This window comes from Neodiprion virginianus, chromosome 2, assembly GCF_021901495.1.
Source record: "Neodiprion virginianus isolate iyNeoVirg1 chromosome 2, iyNeoVirg1.1, whole genome shotgun sequence".
Classification (NCBI taxonomy): Eukaryota; Metazoa; Arthropoda; class Insecta; order Hymenoptera; family Diprionidae; genus Neodiprion; species Neodiprion virginianus.
In genome coordinates, this window is record NC_060878.1 from 10663513 (window position 1) to 10690541 (window position 27029).

The window sequence follows — 27029 nt, forward strand, 5'->3', positions numbered from 1 at the left end:
ATAATACGGCAAGTTTCCGTATCTATAGAATAAACTCAGTAAGGGCAAAATGATTAAATACAAAGGAAAAGCACTTGAAATTCACCCAACGATTTTCATAAATTAACAGATTTGTTTTGCATAAATTCAGCAAGGCAGACTTGTCATTTTGGTCCCGAAGTTTCAGTTTTCTATTGCGGTATGAAGTGTGGAATTTTTTTCGGAACCCGGGAAAAGACTTTTCATGAAACACCGCGCGAAAATACGCGTGTTCGGTACGTTAACGTATGCAGTGATCAAGCGATGCCAAAGTAGACATTCGGAGACGTTGCACTCGTTTCTTCTTATCTCGAAAAACCCAAGATAGGCTTAGCGGAAAAGGCTGGGAAAAAAGGAACAGACGATGAGGAAAAACACTTGATAAAATTATCTACGTCGTAGCTTGCTTGGCAAACGACCGTGAATTCAAACTGTAAACAATAAATACGCCGACGGTACTTTACACGGCATGCGTGATGCTTGTCACCGTATTCGTTGGGGATTCATTCCCCTGCAGCAGGAGTAACAATAATGGATGAGAAATGAAAAATGAGGTAACTGCAGTGTCACCGCTGCAGCTAAGCACCCATATTATGCTTGCTACACTGTAAACATCTAGATAACAAATGTTTCCTCTTTTCCACACTTCTGTTGCGAGTAAGCCAGCCACCTGAAATCGTTTGCAAAAACATCTGCGAAATGAAACAGTATGCTAAGCAATTGGATTGCAACAATGGAAGAGAAGAAGAAGAAGAAGAAGAAGAGTAAGAATCGTGCAATAGTGAAGCGTCGCACAGCGGAATATTGAGAGGCTCAAGGTCAATCGACAAACGTTGTTTCCATAACGCACGTATGACGATTAGAGGATAACACAGAAGCGATGTAAGCTTTGAACAATATGCGCGAACCGATAAACTGCCATGGGTTGGAGATATTTTAACTGTGACGTAATATCGCGATTAATCTACGGTAGTGAAGAAAATGTAAAAGAAACGAAAGAATGGAATCCTTATCCAGCTGTAGGCACAAGTTAGCCAGAAGCTTGCCAATCGAGCCCAAGTGCATCTGGGGGTCAATCGCGAGGCGTTTTGCGTCGCGGTAATATCTCCGTTTCTTGTTTGTCAATTTATTTTTAACCGCCCCTCTCGGTAGTCACCGATGCACGACGCAATATCCCACAGTCACGTCTGTTTGAAAATTCGTCGTCACGTAATGATCGATTATTCTAAGTTTATTTCGCTGATATGGCACTCACCCCTCAGATTAAATAGTTATACAGTACTAATTGTAAGATGATTGAAAGCAAAGAAATAATCAGCTTTCCTTGAACATATGTATTTTTTCTTCCGCATTTGCGTTACTATACAAATGTGTAAATCAGGGTGGTCTTTAAGATGGTCGTCAGACTGTATCCAAAAATCGACTACCTTTTTCTTTCAAATTTGAGGTAAAAAATATCGCTGAAAATCATGAAAAAAATATGCTGTCCATGTTTCTGCTCTTATTATTATTGATATTTAAAGGTGCCTCATCGCGATTTTTTATTCCCCATTCGTATCACATGGGAAAATTTTTTTTTTTTTCTTTGAAAAGCGCTGAACTGCAGCGATAAAACTTCGACGTACACTGGCAACTTATTAGACGACGCTGCAAAAGAATGAAAACTTTTTTTAACAATACCTGTGAAGATACTCTCTTTGGATTCAGGTTTATCAGGCTTGCGTTGGATTTTTTTTCTTTTTTTTTTTTTGGTTTTTTTTTTGTTAAAACTAATTTTATTATTGTTATTATTACTATTCCATTACTGCTTCCTGTTCTTTTTTTCTCTCTTTCTCAAATCACAAATCGAATCTTGTAACTGCTTTTATTGTTTATTTTTATTACACACGAGATACCATAATAAAGATAACAACAATTATACTTGTATAATATTGATAGACAAATAAAAGAAACGCCAGTTCCTAAAAAAAAATGAAGATTATTCAATCTTTTGATACATAATGTGCACATCATCTTTCATCGACATAACCTTTGGATATGTATATTTAATATGTGACGACTAGATTATCGTAGGTCATTCAATAATAATGAGAATAACTATAATAACCATGATCACAGTGACGATGAAGATTGCAATGATGATGACGGTAGTGATGACGATGATAATTACGCAGAAAATAATAACGATAATAAAAATAATAATAACAATCACAATCATGTCAATTAGTATCAATTAACAAACTCTGCATAGTAATAGTCGAAATGATAGTAAAAACACAAGTACAATGTAGATAGTAAAAAAATAAAATGACAAATATTTTGATAAAATTTTCCTGACGAAACGTAACGTATGACAGCACGTCTAATGACGTCACTATTGTTGGCATATTCGCGCTGTCGTTGGTAGACTATTTTCTTTTTTTTTTTCTTTTTTTTTTTATCAATTATTTGTATCTTTTCAGAATATAATCATGCTGTAGCGGTTGCAGCTAATTACTGAAGGACATCTGAAACAGAAATGTACAAAAAAAAACGTTAAAAAGTTGTTGTAATCAAGAAAAGGTGGAGAGAAAAATTAGTTAAACGAGAAAATAATGAAAACAGAATTAAACACGTTGATGTTGATTAAATTGAGTTGAATATTGAATTGAAAGAAATTCTTTTCCATGTAAAAAAAAAAAAAAAAAATTAAAAACCACTAATTCAAGTACCGAAAGTTATTTTGATAATCTGAAAAATTCTTACATCTTGGATGAATTTTTTCAATTCCAAAATCGTATCACTTGACCACTTTTGATGTAACAGGGCCGATTTTGTTTGTGAATGGATTACACCCTAAAGATCGCTTGGGATAAATTATTTCCTTTAGATCTCATTTAACCGCAAAAACGTTGTGTAAAAAATTATTGTCGATTAAAATTAATAAACTCCGCTTCGTTAAAAAACGAATTTACGGTGTTTGAAACACAACTTCAGGTGATGGTAATAAAACCAAACAATAATATAACTTTTTTGAAATCGTTGATAACCCAATTTTTCTTATAAAAGTTTATCGCTTTTAATTTTGTTTGCATCCGAAAAGAGACTCATTCGATACACTTGAACTCAAGTCACTTGCAGCGATTAAGTTTCTCAGTCCCGATTTTATTGGCTTTTTGTTCGAATGATTCTTCCATAAACTGCACAGCCTCGACATTTTTAATTCATAATTCATTTTTTTTTTTTTTATTTTTTTTTAAGGAGATATTTGATCGACAATTTGAAAACATTGAAACGTAATACGTGAATAATAATCGGTAAATACGAACACGTAAAAGCAGCTTCTTTCTTTCAAGTTAGCTATTGAATCAAGTTAGACGTTATATGCCCATGATCTGTCTAGTAACGATGAAAGTTTTAACAACTATCTTTGTCACGGATTAAAGAACAAGGTTATGAAAGTCGTTAATCTCTCAATTTCAGAAACTTTCGCTGAGCTAATCTAGAGGTGTAAACACAGCGGTTGGCGGCGAGCTAAGGAGAACGGCTGTAGATGTAAAGCACGTTATTCTACTTGATTTAGACACGAAGTTTAAATGCCTGATGAAAAAAAATAATACTCCGGGGATACACGCTGGAGATTATACGAAACACGATCCATCAACGCAAAGTAAGCCGTTGCAAAAAAAAAAAAAAAGAAAATGGGACAAATTTCGCCTACAGCGAGTATAACAAAATCTGACTTCTTTCAATGTCTGCATAAGAAAACATGTATTCAGCATTCCGTGCCTAATCACTGAATTTTGAACCTCGCTATTTTAATTTTGTTGAAAGTTTTGTTTTCGGGTAACGGAAGTAAAAAAAAAAATAAAAAATTAAGCGCCAGAAGTGTTTTGAAGATGTTATCATCCCTTGCAAAAATTTTGAGCAAATTAAAAATTGTGAGGTTTAAAACTGAACGACTTGGCACGGAATGCCTCGTACATCGTTGCAGCTTTATTGGCATTTCCGGAAATGTACATCGAATACTTTGCTTTGAAACAATGGCGTTTGTAGTACTTGTTCGATGAATTGGTAGGCGAAGAAAAGTTTTCAAATTTCATCCGATCCCGGCAAAAAAAAAAAAAAATTCTTATAAATTAATAGATTCCAAAATCGTAATTCGCATTGGAAAGATTTTTTCCCTTCGCTTTCAAGCCATTGTTATTGATTACTTAATTGCATTATCAACTTCAAATTCGAAGCTTTATTACTTGTTACAAGCGATCAGGAACATAAAACCGTAGAGCGATAAAAGTAAGCAGAAAAATCAGAACAATAAATCCATAGATCTCACAACAAATTTCCAGTCGGTAAGGTAGAATGTCGATAAAATAGGTTTCTTTTTCTAAAACACATGCTTTTTAGATGATACAAGTCACTTCGGAGAGGGGATCTAAAAGAGTTGAAATAGCTTTTACGTAATCGCAAAAATTTTATACACAACAGCTGTCGAATGATTTCTCAAAAGGTAAATTTCGACTCCCGAAAAGCTCTCCAAGATTCGGCTTTTTTTTTTTTTTTTTAGTACAAATGTGTTTTGGTCCTAGAATATTTTCCTTCTTAATATGAAAAAAAAAAAAAAACCTGTCAACTCTGACGCGAATTCACATTTCCGGACTCACCTATGTTACCTATTGTGGGGGAAAATTCAGTTTTGGTGTCGATCCTTTCGATGTTATCAAGTAAATTGTTGCTGACCGTCTCGTCCTGGTCAGCGAGCAGTTCGGTTTCCGGGGCCCATTTCTTGCCCCGAACTCCAACGAACTTGCCGCGAATTTCCCACCTCGGATTCTTTTTCCCACGTGTTCCAAATATACCGTAGGATGATCGCTTCTCAAACTGCAACGGCTCGTCGTCCTTTTTACCCCGCATTCCTGCCGGTAATTCACACAAAAGAGAAAAAAAAAATGTTAATAATTCAACAAATATTATTATGATGCGTAAAAACTCTGTAGGAGAAAAAATTTTCGAAATCAAACCTCTTTCAACGAAGTTGATCGATTGATTTTCTCTGTCAAGAAGATCGTTTGAAATTGATAGGGAATCACAAGTTCCATGAAGGTGAATACTTGGTTTGAAAATGCTGATTGAGAATTCTTCAAACGAATTAACAAGACTTAACGCAAAGTAGACATGAAATATTTTTATCATTTTCCAATCTTAAAGTCGTCATTTGACATTACAGTTGAAAATTTCTTTCCTCGGTCAAGTTATTTGAAGGTGTTAGGCCCAAGAATTGACAACTTTCATTTTTGACGATTTTACTGTAAAATGGCTGATGTATAAATTTTTGACAAATTTACCAGATCATACTTTTTTTTTTTAATCTAGCAAATTTTATATGTGTTACCATTTAGTAATTATGATCAACACGGGTGCAATGACATAAAACAAAATATTTGAAGCATTTTAGTGCGAGAGGACTGTGGAAAATAATACTCGGAATAAAATGGATGATTTTAGAGTAAAATCTAATGATTTCTCTAGACATTGTATAATTTTCAAAACGTTGTAAAGCGAAACGTTGATATCCAAGCTATCGCTTATAATTTTATAATTTTTTTGTAATTTACGAACTAATATTAAACTAACGAACGTGTACTCGACTTTTTACTATCCAGTAGAAGAGCGAATGAGTGTCAAGCATTTTTGTCATTAATTATATTCTAATTACAAATTACAAAAAGTAATCACCAACTAAGCCAAAAGACGATACTAATTACTATTGTAATTTGTAATTAAAAGAAAAAACTACGGTAATTACTTTTGTAATCTGTAATCAGGCGAAGAAACGATGCTAATTACTTTTCTAATTTTTTGTTGGAAGAAGAAAAAATACTAATTGAAATAGTAATTTGTAATTAGAAAACAAAATAATAATTACGAATGTATTTAGTACCGGTTCTTTTACCTAATTATAAATTACAATTGTAATTAATGTCATCATTTCGCCTAATTAAAAATTAATTCTTATATTGTATTAATTAGAGAAAGTATTTAGCGGTGCCCAAGACTGGATGAATAAAACATACTCATATTTGGCTCGCCGAGCTCCTCAAACAAAAAATATAGAACAATTTCTACCCTGTTCTTTTTAACAATCGAGGCTCTCTTCGTTCACGGTGATTTTCAAAGGTTAGTCTTTTCCTGCAAACAGCTCGACTGGTGTTTGTGATTTTCGCGTCAAGTTCATGAAATTCTGGACTTTTGTTCCGGACCGAGCTGATTAGAATTATACGCGAACCCAGCTCACCTTGAAAGCCCATCGGTGCCCTTTTATCAAAGCGAGTGTCAATTCCGTAGACATCATCCTGGAGAGAGTCATCCTTCTTTCCCCTCATCCCCTGGAATCCCATAGGGGCTCTTTTTTCCCAATCGTCGTCGTCCTTCTTACCCCGCATACCGTGGAATCCCATTGGAGCCCGCTTTTGGTAGCGATCGAGAAAATTTTCTAGACCACTCGCACTGTCCTTCTTGCCTCTCATGCCCTGGAAACGGACATTGACATTGTACCAGCATATTTACATGGGGGTTGAGGGGCGGTCGGTAACGGTTGGGAAATTTCGTTGAAAGGTTACATTGACTCGGCGTCAAGACTGCTCCTTGAAATCGTGATAACCTACGAAAATCGTTCAAACTCAAAGAAAGGATCGGAGCTGCGCTGGGAATTCATACCACATTTGTCTTCGTTTCGTAAGGGAATCGATATAACGGCAAATGGAAGAATCGAAATCCCGACAGCGTGCAGTTTACTATTTTATCAATCTTTCCAGGCTCTCCGTTATAATTGGAAGTTTTAACGAACCAAAATCAATCAACCTGTCTCAACTTTTCTTCTACTTTTCTAGTTGGAATATTATCGTAGTCTTCTGTAAGTGGGATACGTTCGTCATTTCGCTAAAACTGATAGAATCAAAAATTTATTTTCGTTATCCTGTCTCTCACGAATTTCGTGTTTGTTTTAAGGAGGTGGACCTGGTCGATTTCAACGTCGACGTATATTTATATAAAAATTTCCAAGTCCACGTACCGTAAACGAAAAAACGGGCTTAAGGTTATTCAATACTCCTACCTTTACCGACCGAGCAAACTCACCCTTTTCGTTCCTATATTAAATAAACAAACGAACGCAAGGGGTTCAAATTTCGACGTTCCGTTACAACAGAGCGATCCGCCGTTGAAATTTGAACCCTTTCAGTTCCTTTGTTTATTCAATATAGGAATAAAAAGAGTAAGTTTGCTCGGTCGGTACAGGTAGGAGTACTGCACGACCTTAACAGTCCGATTCTGTATGCAATTCTGAACAAAAACACTCGACGCACGTTCATTCAACGCAGAGATAAAGAAATGTCATGCTTTCTACGAATTCACAATAGCAAATTCGTTTTCTATTTCTTTATTTCTTGGTTTTCACAAAATTGCATCGTTATTAAAAACGTTACGAGATCTCACTTTATGCAATATTATAGCTGCTTGCATCAGAACTCAAATGTTTTTATGGATAAACAGAGGAATTTTTTCGTAAGAAGACTCGTAAATATGAAAAGTTTTGGATAAACGAATGAAACTTTGAATGCTGAGTGAGGAATTGTCATTGAAAAAAATCGCCACGCCTATTTTTCAATACCTACTTGTCGAACTTAAAATATTCGGACGAATTTTCGGTTCTAGTTGAATGGAGAAGATGAAGAAATTTGATTGACATCAGCAAGTCTCAAAAAGTACTTATAATCGAATATGTTATTGCTAAATGGATTGATTTCCTTTTTTATAGACTCAAGAACGCTCACTTTCTGTGAAATTCTGTGCTGATAGATAATTTTTTGGATTGACTCAAAATCCAATAACGTATGACAATGAATTTTTGACGATTAATTCTACGTTAATAATTGCCGAATTTTGGGTAACTCGTGTTAAATTTATGCGATATGACAATTCAGACGTGCTTTTTCAAATTCTGAAAAAATAAGAGAACTGCCAAACCGATGTACCTGAAACCCCATAACGGCGCGTTTCTCCAGCTCCTCGATTTCTTCCTGCAGGCTCTTCTTTCCTCTCATGCCCTGGAATCCCATTGGCGCGCGTTTATCCCAGTCAGCATCAAGCTCAGCTTTTTTTCCCCTCATTCCTTGAAAGCCCATCATCATTGCTCGCTTCTCATAGCTGTCGGAGATTTCCGGTAGATACATTTTTTTGCCCCTCATGCCTTGGAAGCCCATTGGTGCCCTTTTTTCAATTTCGTCCATAACCTGTTCGATCGGGGAAAAAATTTCTGAATTTCAGACGCGTGCCGTATTTTACTCCATCTTCCAATATTCGGATGTTTGAAGGGTCAAAAAGTAGAATTGTCATGAAATTGAAAAGTCACAATATAATTATAATTTTCATTTTAAAATGGAGAAAGTCGGAGTATTGAGTTATCGAAATAAATAAAAGTGATAACCCGGGTTACCAAAATATAAATAACCGTCAGAATCGAGGTCAAAATTTTTGTGATATGTCTAGATTGTAAAAATTTCGCCAAGTATAGAAATTCGAAATATACTTTCAAACATTTTTTTAATTGAATTCGCCTTTCTTCATTTCTATCTAAATTTTTTTTTTTTACATTTCTTCTGTCGATTCTTTTTTTTTTGTATTCTTTATATTTTCCCCTCTCTTATACATATTTATACTTTTCTATAATTAGATTTTCACCATATATATATTTTTTTTTTACGTTTCTAAATTTGTTCTCACAATTCCGTGTCTCCTCTCTTCTCTATTTTCGACTTTTCTCCACTCCGACGTACCGCATTTAAAAATTCAACCAACAAAATTTCCCGAATTCGAAAATTCGATATTCCGATTCTTCTTTATCCTGTTTTCGGCTTTGAGATGAATAAGACTATCAACCCTACCTCCTCCAATGATTTTTTTCCCCTCATCCCTTGGAATCCCATCGGAGCACGTTTGTACTGCTCGTCATCATCGATTGCCTTCTTTCCCCGCATTTGCTGGAATCCCATCATCAACCTCTTGTCGTAATCCTCTTCGAAGTTGTTAGCGTCAAAATTATCATCGACATCAGATTCGAAGTAGTCTTTCTTTCCCCTCATACCCTGAAACCCCATGGGCGCCCGTTTTTCGTAATCGTCGTGGATGAAATTCTGCTCAATATCGGGACCCATCTGATCCTTTTTACCCCGCATCCCCTGAAAAATCGAAATCAATTTCACGTGAAGTTATTTTGGTTCTTGGCTTTCTGCAAGTCAGCGCCAAATTTTAGGGTTCGACTTTTACCCGTGACCGCGTTAATTTAATTTCTCAGTTTCTTTATTACTCGATCGAACAACAATAACTTCAATGACAAACGTCATAGCTTGTTAGCCGGTGTGATTTTAATTTGACATAATAAATTCGACGATAAACTCTGCCAGGTATGGAAACAAAGCAAACATTCGTTGCGTGCAACTGTATACATTCGCAATGACGTTGCAAAAACTTTGCCACTTTGTGCGAAATTTACGAAAGTTTCCCGGAAACCTGAATGAGATACGAGAATCTCCCAAAAGTACCTCAGGTGCAAAAACTTTGCGTCAAGTACGGTGAAGCGGCAATATCTACAGAAATTATTCTCCTTATCTCTGAAATTAGTAAAGTGACAAGCCGCAAAAATACGTATCACGTTCATTTTCAAAAACCGCTTGTTTTTGTTTTTTTTTTCTTTTTTTTTTTTTTTATAAAAGAAAAAGTGTGACGTCAAGAGGTTTTTGAGGGACACCAATTTTCACTGTTATTCGAACTACGAAATTACCTCACACAGTGCATCGGAGCGGGTATTAAAAAAAATATCTGGTTCATCAAGCTTTGTTTGTAATTAAAATTCCGTAGGAATCCAAAAAGTTTTCTACTTTATCGTACCGTTTCCTCAAAAGCTCGGTGAAATGTTACAGAATTGTATCATAGAATCAGAAACACAACGGTTTTAAAAGGGGATAACACACTGTGAGAGAAAATGGGAATGTCTTTTTTTTTTTTTTTTTTTTTATTTCTATTGTACCGTTAATATTTGATAAAGCTCAGCTCTTCAAACAGCTCGAGGTCAGTTCGTCGTCCATGTGAGGCGAAACACGTATTTTCAGGATTAAAATTCCGAACAACGTCAAAATCGGTTTTTCAAGATTTATTCTTTACATCATAAAACAGGAAAGAGTCAATTAAAAAAAAAAAAATCAACGCCGGCGATTGATCGGGGACGATACTTTTAAACTTGAGCAAATAACCTGCATAAACTTTTTCTGCTACCATCCTCTAAGCTTTGAATATTTAATACAACTGAATTCTGTGTCAATATTTTTTTTATTTTTTTTTCAGAACGTCACAAAATTCAATTTCGCCTGTAGAAGAAAATGAACTTTATTTTTTAACAGTTTCAAGTTTTGCTTGGCAGGTTAATTTCCGATACTTGCAAAAAAAAAAAAGTAGGGCGTAGAATTAAATGCTGGTTATGCAAAATGCCTATATATATATATAGAACTGTAGAGGTCAGAGTAACGATTGAAAACAACCCGAATAAATCGTACCGAGTATTTGCAGTTAAATAATTTTCAAATAACCGATGCATTGATCATTATGATTCATCAATTATTTAAATAATACCACATTTTATCACTATATTGATAATAAAAATGATGCATAATGGGGAAAAATAAATTATTTATTGGAAATGTATGGAATAGTACAGCGATGTTCCATTATTAGCAATAAAAATAATGCGTAATGAGGAGAAAATGCATTAATCGTTGAAAAATTAATGAGTAATGAAATGGCTAATGCATTAATGAAATAATGCATTTTTCGCAACCCCGGCTAGCAGTATGAAATTTTTGAGCATCTGATATTTTACCACACGTGACAGAGCGTCAAAAGTTTTCATAGACGAAAATTTTTGCGCCCGATCGAGTCTCCCTGTAATTAGCGAAATTCTTCACGTCATGCAACCGATAATATCTCAACCTTGACTTTTTTCAAATAGCGATTACTTGTCATAGATCTGTATACTTTTTGAGTAGATGAAGAAAAAAAAAAAAAAAAAAGAAAAGAAAAAAAAATGTAACAACGCTCGCTGCGTTAATTATCACATGTCGTCCAACCTCTGGACAAGAATATGTGTCACGCTGCACGCATTCTTTCAACCGAAACGTTCGAGCCAGACGCGGATCGTAAACAGCGCACATGGGACTAGTTAAAATTGTCGTTCCAATGCCGAACTCTGCTTGCTTTCCTGTATAAAGTACAATGAAAATTTCCCAACATACGAATTTTTATGTGCTTTGCCTGCTAGGGCCAAGAATAAAATAAATCGTCAATGGAATTTATTTGCATTATTCTTGGTTATTCAAAAACTATATATGTATATATAGAATTAGTTATTCGTTTGTAAAACTGACGTCTTCTTTTTCAACGAAAGTAATTTTAGCTTCCTTTTGGAATTTCTTTTTTTTTTTTTAACTCTCTAACATTGCAAACACAAAAAGTCAAATACATCGGTCTCTCCTCTCTCTCTCTCTCTCTCTCTCTCTCTCTCTCTCTCTCTCTCTCTCTCTCTCTCTCTCTCTCTCTCTCTCTCTTCCCTCTATTTGTTAACATTCTATTTTTTTTTGTTTATGTATTCATACTTCTACATTATTTAGTTTCACCTCTTTTTATTTCCTGTTACTACGTTACTTGTGTTTCTGATTTTTTTTTTTTTCCAACATTGCCATGGGCATAGTAAACCTTATCTGTGTACCTCTCTCTCTCCCTCTCCCTCTCTCTCTGTCTCTCTCTTTCTAGCTCATTAAAAAACGAAGAGATTAACCTGTATAATTATCTTTTTACTAATTCACGAAGGACAACTTTTCTGGAAGCCGATTTCACTCGATACGTTTTACGTAGTAATATGTACGCGATATTTATCATCGCGAGTTTTTAACCTGACCTTCCGCCAAAGAGACTGCGTATTTAAAAACAGCATTTTGAATGAACTGTGTTTTGAAAATCTTCCCACGACACCTTGTAATATCTCGAGAATAATTTTTTTCTCGAACATATTCTCAGAATTTTGCGAAAATTATTCATAAACTGTATGATTTTGGGAAATTTCGGGGAAAACGTTTCTAAAAATGTCTCATATTTTTGCTAAAAACGTACGGTGGTGATAAATTTTGTCATTAAAAAAAAAAAAAAATTGTTAGGAATTTACGATTGTTCGACCGTTTTATAAATTGCATATGATTTTCTCAGTCTTATCGCCATTAAGAGAAAAAAAAAAAAAAATTTATTCTGTACAATTGTATATAAATTTCTCATCAAATAATAAGAAATTGCCAAAAAAACGTGCCGCCGAAATATCCCTAATTGAAAATATTTCTAAAATTATACGTTTCGTACAATTATTTTGTAACCTGAAGTAAGTATGAAAAAAAAAAAAATCAGAATTTTCTCTACATTCTTGCGACGACTCAACCATTTAGTATCTATAATTTCTTTTAAAACCTGGAAATATTTTTTTCAAGAATTCTTTATCAAAATTCAGATACTTGTCAGGTATAATTTTTTCCAGACATTATCCCGAAACTCAGAGAAATTCGTTTAACGATTAATTATTCCTGCCAGAGTTCCAGATCGAAGCTTTGCTCGGTTGATTATACATGTCATATTATCGGTTTCCAATGATGCGGGAAGACTATTTATATTTGTTCGATAGGTCATACTAGAAAAGTGGGAGAATCAAGTTCACCTGAAAGCCCATAGGAGCTCTCTTCGAGTATTCGTCGTGCTCGAATGACGTCACGTCCTTCTTCCCTCGCATCCCCTGGAATCCCATGGGAGCTCGTTTAACAGGAACAACATCACTGGACGGTTTATCGGCCAGCACTGATGTAAATACTGCCACGACGAACAGGATTGAGCGGAAATACATTCTGAAATAGAAAAAAGTAAGCGCAGCTGGTCAAAAGCTCGATCGAGATTCCAATGCAATTATTCAGAGTCATTGATCACTCAAATAAAATAGCAATAAAAGGGGGCGTGGTTGAGGATTTTCACAGGCTGTAAAATATGCTGGTTGAAAAATTAGTCAAACAGTTGAATATTAAAATCGTGATTTAGAAATTTGAACTGATAATAATTGTTGATTGAAATTTATTTTAAGAATCTTTTTTCAACCCTGGTGAGAATCGATGTTGAAAAAATTTCAGAAACTGGTTAAAACAAATTTTAATTCCGCGCCGAAAATTAATTTCAGATGATTTATGGTAGAGTTTTGATATTTATTGATAAATCGTGATTAATTTTATCCCGTAGGATTTTCGCGAAGGAATGATCGGAGAGAACCAGTCGGATAATCGCAAGATTAGATTCGGACCTGTCAAAATTGCAATTCATTTCAAAGACAGGATCCTTTGCACATCTGGTTTGATTGCTTAATTAATGGGGGTCATCAACACGGTGTTGAATTTAATTACAACGACGCCCCTCGGCGAGGCCGTGGCTGCAGGGAAATTAACTCGGTGCACGTCGTTTCCTCGGTGAAAATATATATTCCTCAATATTTTTTAACGAAATTCTGCAAGATCGTAAAAACACTGATTACTTTTCAGCGTATTTTCACTATTATCACGTTATTCAAACAATTTTAGGGATTTTAGACGCTGACTCGTAGTAATAAATTTCACTAAAACAGCTTACGTTTTAAATCTTCAGCATTCCCACATCAAAATACTTTCCAAAAATTTTCCGTCCACCAAAATTTGTCAAACTTGTCAAATTAATTTCCAAGAAATATATCTACAATATTTACTAGAAAATTCTAATTTTTCAAATCAAGTTCTAAAAATTGCCTTTAAAATTTGTAGCAAACCCTGTAAAAGTTCAGTTTAAACGCCGTTGAATTAATCATAATAAAAATTTGTCAAAACCATTCACATATTTTCCCAAAAAATGGGCAAATTTTCGGTAATAACAAAAAATTGATGGCTTTGAAAATTGTAGAACGATTTCGCAGAATGATCTTTCTGATTGCGAGTTGATTCGTCTGTATATTTTCATTCGTCGATTCCCTGGATAAATAATATTTAATAAGATATCCAATCGAACAACAACCGTCACGATTTAGTGCCAATTGTGTCACACGTTTGTTTCCTGGCTAACAAGGGACACGTCAGAAAGTCCCAGAGGTGATTTGGGTATAACATATTTTTAGGGATTTTCCGAAGTCCCCCCCAAAAAAAACCTGCAAGAATCATTCGGCCGTAATTTATCAAATTTTCAATACATTTATAAAAAAGTGTACTTTTCGTTGGCTGTATCTGCGAAATGTTACAGATCAAATCATCAATATTAAAAACAAATAAGTTCGTGTTACATGCTTTTGAAAAGGATAATACGCACGGTTTTTTACACAGTTTTATACTCCTAGTACGATTACAACTTTATTCCTAGACCGAAGATAATTTTATAACGAGGCTTGACTCAGACTGACTTGACAAACATCGATTTTCAGGATATTTCTTCTTTGGGATCCGTTGACTTTTTCAACTTATCTTTTCACGGTTTCGTTCGGTTCACCGAGTTCTGTAAACCTCATTACCTTCAAAGGATTAGGGATACATTCGCAGATTTTTTTTTTTTTTATTTTGTTGCTCTCCTGAAAAGTTTGGTTTGCTTAACGTTACCGTATTCCGATTGAAAGCAATACTTTTTTTTTTTTTTCTTTATTTTGCCCCTTACCCGAACAATTTCTTCTACATAGCAAAGAGGAAAATACTCTTCGCAGAATGATATCTTTATTTAATTCAAAGTTCTTCCATCGTTGTTTTCGTCTTTTAATTGTTCTCACTCACAGCCGCATTTAACGACATATATTTTTTTTTTTTTTTTAGCGAATTTAGTTCCTTACAAAAATCTCATTACAACTTTTTCCGTCAAACGAACAATTAAATCGTTAAGAATGTCTTGACATTAATTCATCACATCGAATTGACTTTCGAGACTTACAACTTTCGAACTATTCGAACTCCAGATTTCGCTCAACGGAAGCTTTCGCAGAGAATTTGATTCTCCGTAAAATATTTCCAGTATCAAATTCGAATCATCAAATACAGCGGAGTGGTAAAATATTTTTAAAAAAAGGCACGTTTTCCATGTTATTCGAATGAATGAAACTTCGAATCTTCCACGGGAAAAAATACTTTACTTGCAAGTTTTTCAGGTTCAAGTAAAATAAAAAAAAAAAACAAAAAAACTTGGGTTCCTAAACGAAACGAGTCCCACTTGATACATGCAATTTCGTTATTCCGTCCTTAATTTATCCGCAAATACTTGTGCACAATCAGCGATAACGACCATGACATTTGGCGGTTTGTGACGATGCAGTAACGAGATGGAGCGACGGAATCAATTATTATCAGAAGCAAAAACTCCGCGCGTTGAACAGAGTGGTAATCACTTATTTCGGTAATAAGCTGTTCACCGAAGGCAGACATCTTCACAGACAAGGAAAGTGAGAAGGGTCCGTCGGCTTGACGCATAGCCGAGCATCCCTTCACCGTCTATCAGTGGCTCGCGTCTCGGTCCTGCACGCCACAAACTATTATCCCGGAATTCGTTCCGAGTTTCTTTTTCTCAACGGAAACCGGTCGTTTAAGTGGTACTCCACGGTTTCATCCCCATTCGCGGCGGGGATAAATTTGTTGTGTGTCGAGAGCGTTTCATCCCCTTCTCAGATCACCTTATCCTACCTCTTAACTTGGATGTATCTACTTATTCTTTCTAAGAGTCCGACGGCATTTCGGATTCCTCTTAAGTGATCTTTTCTGGTCAGTGAAACTTGGAGAATTTCGATTTACGCGAGGGTTTCACCGTCAGATAACGTCTCACGATACAAATATTTGCATTTACACAACCCGCGTATGTTTTACGCGTTTTTTCATCCGTGTTTTTCGTACACAAAGTAACCGTTTCTATTACGCTCGACTTGGTCTGTTAATGCGCATGCGACGGATCATTCGGCCGTTGGCAATTCGCTCTGTATATGAAAAAAAACTACGAAAATCTTCGTTCAAATTCCGTAAGATGAAAAAAAAAATAAATAAAAAATGACAAATTTTTCGGCAACCAAAGTATGACGAAGAAAATGGTCGGACGGTAGCAATCAACAAATTAGCATTACTAATTTCTGCGAGACCCAACTCAGGCAACTAAAGCAGAGCACAAATAGTTGTGACAACCAGCGTCGATCTCTCCGGCGGTTGGTATAAATCTCTAATTCGTCGGCTGTCACACCTCCGTAAGTTGTGAGCCCCTGCAAACACGCCAATTAGATAGGAGTTAATTACGCTGTTTTACCTCCGGGGCACAGAGAAAAGCGGCGTGGCATGGGTGAGAGAAACCCTGAGGAAATTTTCGATTCCGACGCGACCTCTCCCTTGTTATTCGAAACATGTAGCCATGTAGAAATGCCTTCAGATTTCAAACCCTCCACCATACAGCTCTGGCCCTCACGTCTGACGTTGAAACAGACTGTTTGAGTCTGAGGTTAGCACGTTGTTCAACTCCGTTGAGCCAATGAGGCACTGATTTAGTAACTGATCTCTTGAGGTGGAGTCCTAATCAGAAATCGGCATTCGGACACCGCCTCCGAACTACCCGGATAACCGCTAAGAATAACACGAGTGCGGTGTGCGTGCTTTTTCTTTTTTTCTTTTTTTTTTAATCTAAACTCTATCAATTTTCAATACAAAGAGACGTCTCTGTTTAGTTAATATTATATCGTTACTAGACACGTCTTCATCTGTTTCAACTTTTTTTCCATGAACGAAAAATATTCGTCTGGATACCTACGTACAAAGTGGAAATAAGTTTCGTCGCTCTAACAGGAAAGTCATTGCCAATCGTACATGTACGTTGTGATCATTCCAACAATTCAACGTTGGTACAATAACAAATTGATTCTATGATTAAATTTAAGAATTTACTCAGGGTTCAAACGTGTAGATCGAAATCGTGTCCGGTCAATTAAAATCGGACATATTTTTCTCACTTTTATTTTAAACCCGTGCGCAAGATTTGAAAGCGATTGTCTGAACCACACTGGAGTTATTTTCCCTTCAATTTTTCGTGATTTTACACTAATCCTTGAGGGAAAATGTATCAAATTTTATACAAGTGTTTAAAATCAAAGTCAAAACAATTCGTCTAGTTTTCTGTACATACTTAAGAACGTAGATTAAGATGTTGAAAGAAATGTAGATCACTGAACAAACAGACTTAACGTCGAGCTGATTACCAGAAAATGGAGTATCGACGACTGCAGTCACACCGTATAGTTGCTTTAAGTCATTCTTACATCGAGAAACATTTTTTGAGTCTAACTTTACACCTGATGGAACAACGATTTTCCCGTTTCGACAAGTTTTTCGTCCAGACTAGACTTGTAAACTCGACAGTTCCTTAGCGACCGGACTGTAAATTTTGTACACCCTTAATTCCACACTGAAAGAAATTTTTAATTGCCGTTACCGCTCAGTCCTTGACTATTTTCATTTTTTACCACAATCCAAAAATATAGTTCTAGGTAGAAAATGAAAATTAGTTTTATAGCTGTTACCGGAAAGTCTAGTATTCGTTACTATTCTTTCTCATTGTGATCGATGTTGCTAGATTTTCTTGTAACTGTTGCGGCCTTTTATGACTAAAAAGGTAGAGTAAACCTCAGAAACTGATTTTGCGTTTCAATTACCAAAAAAGGATCGACAATAGCAAATTCAAACAGTTTTTTTCTTTTTAACGATACCTGTTTTACTCAATTTTTCACATCGCACCGCTTCGAAACTTTTCCAACTCGACCGTACGCTCCTATTTATCCCCAAGTAACTTAGTCCATGGATTTCTGGCTCCACTTGGAGCCGTCGAGGTGCAGAGCTCGAGAAATTTACTAGGAAATAAACGGTGGTTGTGCTGGTGGAATCAGCGACACGCGACCCATCAGAGACGGAAACCCCGGAGTACAAGGACTCTGCACGCAATCGACACGAACACTTGCTGAAATGTCACGCAGGCCTCAGCACCTTGTAATACAAGTACACCCAGATTCGCGTATACACCAGTTTGATCGTATCTTAAAGTTATACCGATGTGCCATTTGGTCACATAAGCACCGCCCACTGCGTTGGTTTATCGGTGCACTCGGACCGTTTTTATTTGACACGTATACGGCGTACTAATGAAAAATTGTAATCAAATAACGATTCAAATATTCATGGAATTACAAGAAAATTTCGCACAAATAACCATTTAGTCCGATTATTGCGCAGTTGCGGTTTACTTAATACATTTTCTAATTATTGCCACGCTAAATCCATTCGTTTAATTTACTATATTTTCTTCTTTTCTGTCGAATAAACCCTCGTCATCAATTTATTGTTACACCAACATCAGACTTGTCAATAGTTACGACGAACGTATTGCTTCGGAAACTTTGCCACCTCAATTCGCGATTTTTTTATTATTTTTCCAATCCGGTTTTTTGTTTTTATCTAGTACGTTATTTTTCCAAATTCGTGTATTATTTATCGAGAGCGATGCACTCGCATGCATTGAATATGGACTGAGGTTAATGAGGTAAAATTTTACCCATTTTTACTCGTTTTCACTCGTCCGGTTTCCTCTTCAATATTTATAAGCCGCGAATAACTTTTTCGTGGCGCGAAGTCGTTACGGATAATGTTGATAAGAGAAGGAAAGGAAAAAGAAAAAAAAAAAACACGCAACAAACAATGAAAAAAGAAAAACACCGTACGGAATGAAATTAGAATCCTAAATTTAATTCATACTCTCAAGTTGTTCAATCAGGCGCTTAAAGAAGATCTCGAATCAATTTTTTTCCACGTTCCAGGACACAATTTACGTTTACAACTTTTGAATTGCTTTTACGGAATGATTCTGATTTTTTGCTGAAACTGCGTCGAGTGCTAAAAATTTCGTGACGAAAGCCCACCGTTTTTTCAAACTCACATATCTCTGAAACTGATTGTCAACGAAGAAAACGAATCTGAGAAAAAAAAAAAAAAATCGTTTCCGTAAAGATTTCAACGTGATTTACAAAATTCTAAATCAAGATTTTTGAATTTTCCCTGGAATATTTATGGTATAGTTTATCTTCAAGAAAAAGCTTTGCTATGATTATTCGGAATAATTAAAAATTAAACTGGAAACTCGCTTCAGTTCTTATTCAAATAGGCTCGTGCGTTTCGCCGGGGTTCTCCTTGAACAATTTCAAGCCCTTCTTGAGTTTAAATGGTCTCCTTTAACTTCAAGACTCTTACGTAACTACAGATGGTTGAGTACCCTTGAACCCTATTCTCTCTCTCTCTCTCTTCCTCCTTATTCCTCCTCCCTTTGTCTTTACGAATTTTTCAATTTACTATTGTTCTTTTTTTTAACTAACTCTGCCAGCTAAGGAACGGCATCTTTAAACATTATATATTATATCGTCTGTTTTGCGTTTCGTTATTTTTTACTCAACTAGTTTGATTTCCATTTAATCTTGATTCTTGAAATTTTTTCTTACTTTTTTGACTCACTCTTAACCATGAATCCCAGAGAAACCCTGCGAAACTTTTTCAAACCCCTCGGTCATTATCCGAAGATTGCAAAAAAAAAAAATGTCAAAAACAACGTAGAATTCTTCTCGAAAAGTCGCCTTGCGGTTGCTTTGACGACGAATTGCAGCGACTTCTGACTTCTGGAAAGTAGATTTCCGGGTACTTAGTACTAATGTATATATATATATATATATATATATATATATATATATACACCTGGAAGAAGAGAAAACGCAGTGTTTAATTGCTCCTGTAATTGACGGAGCTTGGCCTCGAGTAATCAGCCGTTTCCATTTACCAACACTAGACAGGTTTCCATCCTGTATTTAGACGCACCTCAGACTTGCCAATTTGCCAAGCAATCTGACTATTACCTGATTGCCTTCTGTGGCGAGCCTTTTCAGCCCTCTTACCTCTAAACCTCGACGCGCCGTCGACTTATGTTTATTCAGTATCCATTCGCCCCTCGCTTATAAATTTTTCAATTCATCCATTAACTTATTTATCCGATCGTGCGATATCTCTGCTGGAAATGATGAAAAAAAAAATAAATAATGGTCCCAATTTAAGGGATGATTGATTTTCAGTTACTTTTTTTTCTTCATCGAAGAACAGAACGATAAATTTAAAATAGAATATAAATGATCGTTAATTGTGTTCTTGAATATAGAATATAATATTCGTAATTGAGAAGGCTCGTTTTGAAGTTCACCTGTGATTCGGCAGCTTGTTCGTTACATTTCCGTATTTGGTTTACGGATTTTAACAGATTTTCATGGCTCGCATGTGCTCTCGCTATGAAACGCTTATACTCACTATTGGCTAAAGCTGCACACTTGCGGTTGTGGGGTGAAGTACGTTTACTTTACTGGCCGGAATTCCATACCGCGAACACGCGAGCGGGAAATCAAATATTGAAACAAAAACTCGAAACGCAATAGCGAACATGGAAATGAGATTAACCATTCGCAAATATTCCTTCTTTTTTTTTTAACCTGTCGGCCATGTTTTGAAAACTCGTTTCCAAAGTATGCGTGTTACATGTTTGCAATCGTTGAAAATTTTTATACATTTTCAAATGAAAATTCGAAACTTCATACTTGGATTTTCGACAACGATTAGAAATCAATCAGTTCGCATGTAATTTCCGCAGATTTAAAATGAAGCCTTTTTGCTGCCAACGAAAGCATAAAGATACTTTTTATTCCTAATTAAAGAATGAAATTGTGCCCGGTATGACTTCGTAAAAATTGCAGCTACGAAATTTCGCGATTTTCGGAAATATTGTTAATCGATTCAAGAATCAGAAGAAATTTCGATATTTCACCAAATTTTTTGCTCACTAATTGAATTGTCCATAATCGCAGTAATTGATTAATTCTTCTTCAGAATCAGTGCAAGGCGAAATAAATTTTCAGATTTAATAACAACACGTGATACAAATTTTTCTCACAGTTTATATGCAGAAATTTAAACACGTGAGTATGATTCCCATTTCAACGGCGTATATATAAAATAAGTCACTGTAAAACGTGTCATGTTTTTTCTAACAATTCGGTAAATTTGCTACTACAGATAAATATGAACAATTTTTTTCCGCGATCATTTTTATCGCAGTATCTCGTAGGCACAGTAAAGAAGAATAGTTATAATCGCTACGTTGACGACTCGCATATCGAAAGAGTATTTAATCAATACAAGGACTCCGTGATTCGTATAAAAAATTAAGTTTTCTTTGACTTTGGAAGATTCATAAGCTTGTCTGTCAAACAGTTTAGAATTCGGGTAACCAAATTTCTTCTCGAAACATGAAAGATTCACCGAAGAGATTTGGCTTCGTAAACAAATATAAATACGTTCGTCATATCGAAGAGTTAATTTCGATAAATCAGTTGTTTTTCAAATCCTTCACGTAAACCAGATATCCCGTCCACAAAACAAACAGTGTTATCGTCAGCCGTCCGATTAATGCTTTTTTGCGATGACGCTTCATGCCAGAAACACCAAGCGGACATTCTGAAAGAGCGTAAAAACAAAAATTGGGAAATTGGGAAAAAGAAATGTTCATTTTTTTAATCAACAGAAAATTAGTCGGCACAACAATTTTTATTTCCGACGAAACATTTCTTTCGACATATTTTTTTGTCATGCGCAAACCGACTCGTACAAACTTACCAGTCTTCGGTGCTTCCGTTGATCTAATCAAATTTTATGTCATCATCGCTTCACCGAGACTTGATTATTCATTATCACCAGCTGAAGCTATTAATTAGCTTGTTCCAGATTGACCATTTATTATATTCTATTTACCCTCAGTAAACAGCTGTTCTAAAGGACAGACTGCAGCTTTGACTCTGAAGTGTCTGCAAAATTGATTTGCAATCTGCAATCTGCAAAATTCGAGATTGCTGTTTTTGATGTTCGGCAAACTTCACCCTTAGCTTGATTATAGGGATTTTTTACATCTATACAGTATTAGAGAATCCAGTGATACAGGAGAGAATTTTGATGCACTGATTTTGGAATGTGAACATCTGACTGTAGACACTTTATCAACAATATCGAATAAATCTCACTGTCCCACCATTTATTCGTTGAAAAAAATCGATGTCTTTTTTATCAGTTAGTGAATTCGCCATCAATAGTCTGGATCGGAGTATATAGAAAAATAACGAGATCGGCATTGTTAATTTCTGATTGAGTTCATAAATTCGCCATAAGAACATATTCATACAGGCGTATTTTACGTTGCGATAAAATTGTCTGCTTAATATATTTCAAGAAAAAATTGCTTGTTCCTTACTTTATTTTCGATTAGAAATTTTTTTTCCTTTTAAGAGGATCGGGTTACTGTTGGGTCCCCCTAAACAATATTTGATTAATTCTCGGCCATTCCGCAACTTGACGATCAGTTATTCCCGTTTACCTTTCACGATCACGTAATTCCCCGATCAAGCGCATAATATCGTCAAACGATAAGTAAAAACGCCGTTCAATCTCGCGGTATAACATTATAGTAGTACAATAAACTTACGATCATGGCAGGCGTTAAGGTGCCATTTATTACGGTAAACAATACGAGGACTACAAAACACGTGTATAAGCACATTGATATTATACATTATGATTACGATGATAAGAACCACTAAAAAAACAGTGTAAAATAAAATTATATAGACTCTGTATCCGCGAATTGCCAGATTCGCTGGAGTGACCCTGAAGGACATCCGAACACCTTTTCATGACACAGGGATGCTGCAGTCGATTTTTACCGACCAAAATTGTTTCCCTTAAACTTTTTGAAACGGTACTTCCAAACCGACGTCCCTTTAGCACTTGGCGATTCATTAGAAATATATATTTTTAACCGGCAGGTGAAATTCGCCAAGATCGAAAGTAATTTCCCCCGATATTGTTAGTAAATGATTAGAACTCGTCAAAAGTTGATACGGTACGTGTGAAGCATTTCTGAAAAATTTCCTCAAAAGTGATGAGAAATATTCTGATAATCTTTTTATTGAATTGCTCTCGATTTTGATGAATTTTTTCACCCTGTTATGGGGAACCTGTTTCCCATAAATCATCGAATGCTGAAGGAGCGATCGGTTTGGTAACGCCGTTTAAAAAAAAACGAAACAATAATTTCAACCGTGAAAAATCAACCACAATATCGCCTAAACCGATTGCCAGCGAAGCGTCTCTTCGTCTCTTATATATGCTGCTCCGAGTAAAACTGATTGGAAAAGTTTTTACCCAGCCTAAGAAAATGCGTGTGGTAATTTTGCGGCGGTAACGTTTCAACCAGAGTCCACGCAACATTGGTGATTCTCATTCCCGGGGCGTCTAATCGAGCTGACAAAGCTTTGGACGTAGGTCACGTTGTACTGAAATCCCTTTTCCGCGTCTCCCTTCACCCTGCAGCTAACGTTGGACGAATTTTTCATCAGGGTTAACGGCGGACCGTCTTCGCCTTCGGGTGGAAAAATGAGAAGCTTCTTGGCCTTGAGCTTGCCGCAACAGCACCTCTTGTTTCGTCGTCCGGAGTAACGAGCCCTTCGAGAAAAGCTCCCGGTCTCATTGTCAAGACGGCAGGTGGTCAAGGGCTTATGAAACTCTGACTTGATGCGCTTTATCTTCTCGCAAAACGTCTCTAGAGTTTTGATCAGGTCCGCTTCTCTCGCATTCGTCACCTCCACCTTTCCGGCTTCAGCATCGTCGCTACAACTGCAGCAGGACTCCTTCTCTCTTCTAATCTTCTCGCGCCACATCGAACGATCTTTCCTTCCGTAAAACCTCCGCCCAACTTCCGGCTCCGGACAATCGCAGCAACCTTCTTCACCGGAAGCTCCGCTTTGATCAGGCACGCGTTTCACCCCGAAGGTGAACTCCGTTCCCGAAGGATAACATCGCGTCACTCTCTTCTCCTTGAAAAAAGCCGGCGCGGGTTTCTCAGCTTCGGACTCCATCGAGTCCAAACACGACTTGAGCGTCTTGTACTCATCCGTCACTCTCCGCATTTGGTCATCGAACTCTGACCAATGCTGCAATGGCGGCAGGTCTGGACAAAGATCGTTCAACGTCATGCCACAATCAAGTTCTCTGTCCGCCGAAGAAAAGATCTGGTTCTTCTCATCTCTCATCCTCATAGATTCTCTTATCCTCTCACACTTCCTTTTAAATTCACCGTACTGCGAAGCGGTCAGCACAATCGACGTCGCTGAATTCGAACATCGCTTTCTGTCCACTTTTCGCGGTCTCTTCATTCCCGATCGGCAGAGTGCTCTTTGGAACTTTGGTACTCCGCATTGGGACTCGGACGATCTTACAGATTTCAATCGTTCGTCGAACTTTCGGAAAGGTATGTCGGAGGAATCCTTGGACTTCTCCAAACCAGAAATCTTCCTGCATCCGCAGCAAAAGGCTTTTACTCGAGGTCTGGGACTCCTTTTCGAATTACATACGTTCTGTTTCGTTGGAAGGGTTTTGCTGCAAGGTAAACGACGAGGCTGATTCAGCCTGAAGAGAGGCTTTCCACATTCTCCAGGTCGATGACTCGATCCTGTGCGATACGTTTCAGACTTCCTGACCAAGTTATTGTCTTCCGAAGCGTCGCAGCAGCACGTATCCCGGATTCTTCTGCGAACGCGTTCTTCAAGATCGTGTAAAGATTCTTCCGACGTTGAAACATGGGAAGAATCCAATTCCCGCTCGTTGCAATTAACAACGGTGTGGCTGGAGCTGGAATCTGCTGAACAAATGCGAACCGTGACGTGAGACAACGATGGTACCAAATTTCCACAGCGTCTGGAAGACCTGATCGGAACTTGATAGTCGACGTCTTCGTCCTCGTCGCTGCTCGAAGCGGCCTTGACGACACAACAACTGTACCTATGGCACGGACCGCAGGCTGTTTCCTGGGAACGAAATCGTGTTTTGGAAAGTTTAGACCGCGGCAGCTCCTGAACATGAGTTCTGGTGAGTCGCCGCGAAAGCCTTTCGAACCTGTCAATCGGTGCACCCGAAGCGCTGGTTCTGCTTCTTGGACTCTCAGCAGCGCTCGATAATCTCGTGACGCACGGAAATTTCCTTCGCCAATTAGCCGACGTCTTGGCGCGTGAAACTGTGAGGAAAGTACTTTTGCCCCGAGACTGTGAGACTCGGGTCCCGTTTTCCTGGCCGTTGGTCCTTGATCCATCACTGCCCACACAGCACGGCGATTCCTCGTTCGATTTCGGTTTCTCTTCCGAAAGTTTCCGACTTTTTACTAGGGCCGAAGAGCGGCGAATCAATTTTTTCGAATACCTGACCCTGTCTGCAGGTACTCCTCCGTTTTTGACCGACTCTTCAAGGTCCGCAGGACACGGTTTGTAACGCAATTTTTTGAGGCAGTCGAGCAGCGACCTTTTCCTTCTCCCGCTAGAAACCTTTCCCCGGAACTCATCACTCTTCGAAGAAAATCGCTCGAAATTTCCCAATCTTCGGTCATCCGTGTCCAAACAATCGCAGCAGACTTTCGCGGTCATTCCAGTCAGAACGAACTTCTAGGATCGAACCCAGCATTCGTTAACCTCACTTTCGAGTCGATTTCGCGAACCGTGACTCGCGTGATCGGCACGCGCCGATCTTCACGAATCGTTCACTCTCCAGCTTCGATTCACGGTTCAATTAGCGGACTGTACTATTCAATTTACATATCCCGGTATCGTTATTTAAAACGGCCGAAAATTTCATGGGATTAAACGCGCGTGAATGTGCCGTGATTGGCGGCCGATCGGCGTTGGCATTTTTTCTGTTCTTGTTCTCTTCCTTGCACAACCAAAGGCGAGAAGTTGCAGATTTTGTCTGTCGCGTACCGATGCTTTGATTTACCGATTCTCGAATCGCTACGAGGTTACGACTCGGTTCAACTTGGTTGTAAATTAAATGCAGAAGGACGAAGTGGTTAGGCTGGTCGTTGGGGTGATTGTCTTGTACTGCGCTGTGGAATATGCGCGATCCCATCAGTGATTAAGAAGTGAGTGAGACTTTTCATCGGGAGCATGACTTGGAAGTGTCACAAGACTTTTTTCATGCAACATTTGGCCCATCGTTTGAGAGGTTACTCATCCGTCTGGCCCAAATAAAGTCTCACGGGATTACATATTATAAAAAAATTATGTTTTTCAATGAATGGTAGACCTTTACATTTCTTTACATCGAGCGTCTCATTACCAATTGACACCGGTTGGCGTCGGCCATAGAAGGATTGTTATTTAGAGAAAACGTTTCGTACACATGTATGTGTTTATAACTTGTCCATCGGACCATAGCCTAACTGCTTTGCATTCAGGTTAATTCAGAAAAAACCACAAATTTACCATCAACTTTGGGGGTATGTGAATTAGTACGATCGCACCGTAAAAAATGGTGATGTCAGAATTGACCGAAATTGGATGGTATGGACTGTTTCAGTAAAATTCTTGTGATCAGTCCTGAATTTCGACATGAGATGGTGTTACATTGACAAGAAATTAAAGTCTCTAGAAGTCTGCTACCCAGATTTTGCTCGCAGTGCACCTTTATGGTTATTCACGAAATGTTGCGGGTTTATTCTCAAAGTTGAGGGTTTACCCCTTGGAAACTACAGTTGAGTATAGCCGTTAAACTTTGGCGCTGTACTCAGAGTTGATGGTTTACTATGGAAACCTGATGTGTGTGACCATCAATTTCGTGTGTTATACTCAAGGTTGAATGCTAACCACAAAATATTTAGAGTGAAAGATTAAAAACAGTTGAGTATAACCCGTGAAGTTGATTTTTGTCTTGTCGAAACTTTGTAGGCTTGTAAAACAGAAGAAAACATCCAACAAGTGGTTTTTATTT

General features: G+C 37.2%; 1 protein-coding gene across 5 annotated transcripts in view; it reads right to left on the reverse strand.

Moving 5' to 3' along the window:
- Window positions 1-2362: 2362 nt before the first annotated feature.
- LOC124297934 (tachykinins) overlaps window positions 2363-27029 on the reverse strand; it is a 71421-nt gene continuing 46754 nt past the window's right edge. For all 5 annotated transcript variants that reach the window (XM_046749390.1, XM_046749388.1, XM_046749391.1 and 2 more), the window contains 6 exons: window positions 12803-12986; window positions 8940-9233; window positions 8031-8288; window positions 6293-6527; window positions 4662-4913; window positions 2363-2525 (listed from right to left, as the gene is read on the reverse strand). In XM_046749390.1, the coding sequence (XP_046605346.1) occupies window positions 2512-2525; window positions 4662-4913; window positions 6293-6527; window positions 8031-8288; window positions 8940-9233; window positions 12803-12985 (1236 nt within the window). In that variant the 5' untranslated portion in view covers window position 12986 and the 3' untranslated portion in view covers window positions 2363-2511. The remainder of the gene's footprint in view (window positions 2526-4661; window positions 4914-6292; window positions 6528-8030; window positions 8289-8939; window positions 9234-12802; window positions 12987-27029) is intronic.